Source organism: Triturus cristatus, chromosome 5_2 (genome assembly GCF_964204655.1).
Source record: "Triturus cristatus chromosome 5_2, aTriCri1.1, whole genome shotgun sequence".
Classification (NCBI taxonomy): domain Eukaryota; kingdom Metazoa; phylum Chordata; class Amphibia; order Caudata; family Salamandridae; genus Triturus; species Triturus cristatus.
The window spans coordinates 421,205,242-421,209,208 of NC_140588.1; the positions used below are offsets into that span (position 1 = coordinate 421,205,242).

Sequence of the window (3,967 nt, forward strand, 5' to 3'; positions counted from 1 at the left end):
GAGTGGAGCTGTATCTGACCATGTATGCGACAAAGAAACAGATGTAGGAGACATTTGGCAGTGGGTGGTGGCACTTCTCTGGGAAATATCAATTTGTCTGCGCCTACAGCATGAGGGATGTGAGGGCACACAAAGCAGGATTCATTCGTGACCTTCCTCCCGACCTCCCTCATGTCTCTATACCACATGTTGTCAAACAGTGCATTGTGACCCCCATTATCCTCTGACATTTTATCAGTGCGCTGGGAGTGGGGACCAGGCATGAAATGCTGGTCATAGGTGTACACAACTGTGTCCTGAAGTTTACTAACCCAGTCTACTACTGGCGAGGCCACTGCTTGCTTGCGAGTGATACGTGGCGAATACCTGGCAGGTGCCTTTATACCTCTGACAAGTAATTCACTCCCAACACTTCGCTTATTCTGGCGGGCCTTTTTATGAGTATCTGGCACATGGGCATTCAAGGTGATATCCAGTACCATATCCCATTCTGTTGGGTTAGCAGGGGGTGTGGAAGGTGCCAGAGTGGGCGGTGCATAGGTGTCAGGAAGTGTCTCAGACTGGGGTTGTCCTAGGGTAGATCTAACATTGCTAGCTGTACCTCCCCTTCTCTCTGGATACACCACAACCCAATCAAATGCAATTACTGCAATTAAAAATGCAACAAAGATAAAACCGATTACTGTACATATCTTTTTCAGTGAAAGTTCGGTATGCGAGGAACGTCTGTTACTGTGTCTCAGTCCATAGATGGCCATGCGATCTTCATACTCCTTCTCTTGGATAGACCATGGAAACATGATGCCCTCCTCTTGTCCATAGTTCAGACCTGGGATGGTGCCGGGTGGATCCTCACGTGGCTCCGATGTATCCATGCCTTCCTTTCGGCTATTCGGACCGCAGTGGGTGAAGAGTCTATGACCTGATATGGTCCTTCAAATTTAGGATCTTTCCACTTCCGGACTTGTTTCTTTACGAAGATTTTTGTCCCAGGGCATATAGGTGGAAGTTCATCAGAAATAGAGCCCTTGTTCTGTGTCCTTGATATCTGAATAGAAAGGAACTTTGCAGCACGAGTTAGTGCACACAAGTAATCAAACAGTTCAGCTTTCACAATCTCAGAAGACATTTCAGTGTCTACTTTAGGTCTGGTGGAGGGAACAACCACATTCATTGATCTGCCCGTGACAAGCTGGTGAGGTGTAAGGTGATGGTCAGAACTGGGAGCGTTTCTGAGGGTGAACAGAGCAATGGGAAGGCAATAGAGCCATTTCTTTCCAATTGTGGCACTTATCTTACTGATTTTGGCTTTGAGCAGGCCGTTAAGGCGCTCACAAATACCATTGCTTTGTGGATGATAGGCTGACGTCAATTTATGTTTTATTCCTAACATTGAGGTAATTATGGCAAAGATATCATTTGAAAAATGGCGGCCATTGTCACTTCGAATAGCATCCGGTAATCCCCAGCGACATATGACCTCACGAAGCAAAAAAGTAGCTGCGGCTTTTGCGTCACAATGGACACATGGTCCAGCTTCAATCCACCTTGAAAATGGGCATACCACTACAATGAGATACCTGTAATTGTTGCATCTGTCAATCATGTCTATGTAATCAATGTGGAGTTCTCTAAAGGGACCTTTGGGCCTTGGTATTGTTGAGGCAACTGTCTTCATAGTTGGGTTAGGTGAATATTGTTGACAAATGAGGCACTGATGAACGAAGAGTTGTATCTGCTCATACGCATTGGGGATGAACCATTCTGTCTGCAAAGTTGTCGACATGATATCACGAGGGATATGTGCCGGAAGGTGTAACTGAGTGAGCGCTACTTGTAATAGTGCCTGTGGCATAACTGGCTTCCCTGTCATTGTCTGTCTGTAAATGAAATCTGAAACATCTTGTTGCACTCCTCTCTTCTTCCACAGCTCTTTCTCTTCAGGAGGGGCACTCTCCTGTATTTCTCGTAGGTGTAGTTGTGCAATGATATCATATTGCTGTGTGTCATCTATAGTGTATGGGAGTGTTGGATCAGTGGTATCTGAGAGCAGCGACTCACCTATGTCATCTACTGTATTTTGTGTATCTACCTGTACTATGACGGATGCATCTTGAGCAAACAGGATGGGGGCACAGGTATTTTGCTCTGTCACTTGAGATGGTTCAGGTCGGGGCCCTCTGGCAGCTGCTTTCGCAGCCCAATCCGCCATGGCATTTCCTCTGGAAACGAAATCTTGGCCATTTGTGTGTGCAGTACACTTTACTACAGCCACTTCTGCTGGCAATGTTAATGAATCTATTAGTTCCTCAAGTAACTGTTTGTGCATTACAGGTGTGCCATCAGTTTTAAGGAAGCCGCGCCTTTTCCATCTCAAGATGCTGGAATGTGTTGTTGTGGTGACATATGCAGAATCTGAGTATACAGTAATCCTTTTATCAGCTCCATGTTTGAGGGCTGCAATTAAAGCTACTAACTCTGCTGCCTGCGCTGAATAATGTGATGGCAATGTTATTTGCTGTACGATGTCTAGTGAGTCAGAGGAGTCCCTCTGTTGTGCTCTGACCACTGCAGCACCTGTGTATCTTATTCCTGTCTCTTGATCAATGGTAGAGGAACCGTCAACAAAGTAAATTACACTATCTGGCAATGGGTCTTCTTTCGCTGTTCCTGACTCATCTGGACAATATGTGGCACAGTCATGACTGTCATCATCAGTTGTGGCAATGGGATGAACAAAGAACGTGGCAGGATTCACAGTATGACATTTAACAACCTTCAAAGATGGTAATGACAGTATGACTTCATATCCTGATACTCTTTGTGTGGTGAGAGTTGTTTTAGCTTTTTGTATCACTGCGAATACTGCATGCTCAGTGTACAGTGTCAGAGGGGAGCCCATGACTATGGGGGTGCTTTTCTCAACAGCAAATGCTGCGGTTGATAAGGCCTGCTCACAAGGATAATGGCCTTTCATTACCGAGTCTAACATGCCACTGAAGTATGCGACTGGTTTGTGGCCCATGGGGTACTTCTGGGTGAGGACTGCTGTCATGACCTGTCCATTACAGTGAGTGAACAGATAGAACTCTTTTGTGTAGTCAGGAGAGCCTAACACAGGTGCGTTTGTAATCTCATCTTTCAATTTGGCAAAGGCTGATGTCATTTCAGGTGTCCAGTCAATCTTATTATGCCTGTCTTTGGCCGTTTTGACAGCTGCCAGGAGTGGTGCAGTAATGGTGGAATAGTCAAAAACCCATTGTCTAACGTAGTTCACTAGTCCTAGGAACTTTTGCATGTCCTTAACTGACTGGGGTTCTGGAGTGCTTTTTATTGCCTCTACTCTTCCTGGGGTAACTTTTCTGCCTGATGCTGAGATCAGCTGTCCTAGGTACTGTACTTCTTCCTGACAATATTGGAGTTTCTGTTTGTCTACTTTGTATCCTCTCTGTGCCAATGTTGTAAGCAGAGCAACTGTATCCCGTCGGCACTGCTGCTCAGTGGTGCTACAGAGGAGTATGTCATCGACATATTGTAGCAAGGTGCTGTCACGTTGGAAATTTGACAAGTCATCTTTGACAACTCTGTTGAACACACTGGGGGACTCACAGTACCCCTGGGGTAACCTTTTATATGTAAATTGCCTACCTTGGAATGAGAAAGCAAATAAGAACTGGCTGTCTATGTGTAGAGGGACACTAAAAAATGCATTTTTCAGGTCAATGACGGAAAAATATTTAGTGTCAGGTGGGATGTTGGTAAGTATCACTGAAGGGTCTGGGACGATGGGAAACTCTGGGATCACTATGCTGTTAATTGAGCGTAGGTCATGCACTAATCTCCATTGATTAGTCTTCTGTTTCCTCACCGGAAAAAGGCACGTGTTACATGGCGAGATACAAGGGTATATCACACCTTGATGTAGCAGCGCTTGTATGGTAGGGGCAATTCCCTCCTCTGCTTCCCT

General features: G+C 45.5%; 1 protein-coding gene across 1 annotated transcript; it reads right to left on the reverse strand.

The window, feature by feature from the left end:
• Positions 1-1,170: 1,170 nt before the first annotated feature.
• On the reverse strand, positions 1,171-3,315 carry LOC146823094 (uncharacterized). The gene is made up of 2 exons (XM_085608131.1): positions 2,062-3,315; positions 1,171-1,232 (listed from the first exon to the last, which is right to left on the reverse strand). The coding sequence occupies exons 1-2, from the start codon at positions 3,296-3,298 to the stop codon at positions 1,171-1,173; spliced, it is 1,299 nt and encodes a 432-aa protein (XP_085464257.1). The 5' UTR covers positions 3,299-3,315.
• Between the last annotated feature and the right edge of the window lie 652 nt (positions 3,316-3,967).

Bases quoted from the DNA above. Each gene is read 5' to 3' on its own strand.
- LOC146823094 (XM_085608131.1), bottom strand. From the start codon at position 3,298: ATGCAAAAGTTCCTAGGACTAGTGAACTACGTTAGACAATGGGTTTTT. The intron at 1,233-2,061 runs GTGAGTCGCTGC...GTTCACCCTCAG, and splicing joins AAATACAGTAGATGACATAG to AAACGCTCCCAGTTCTGACC.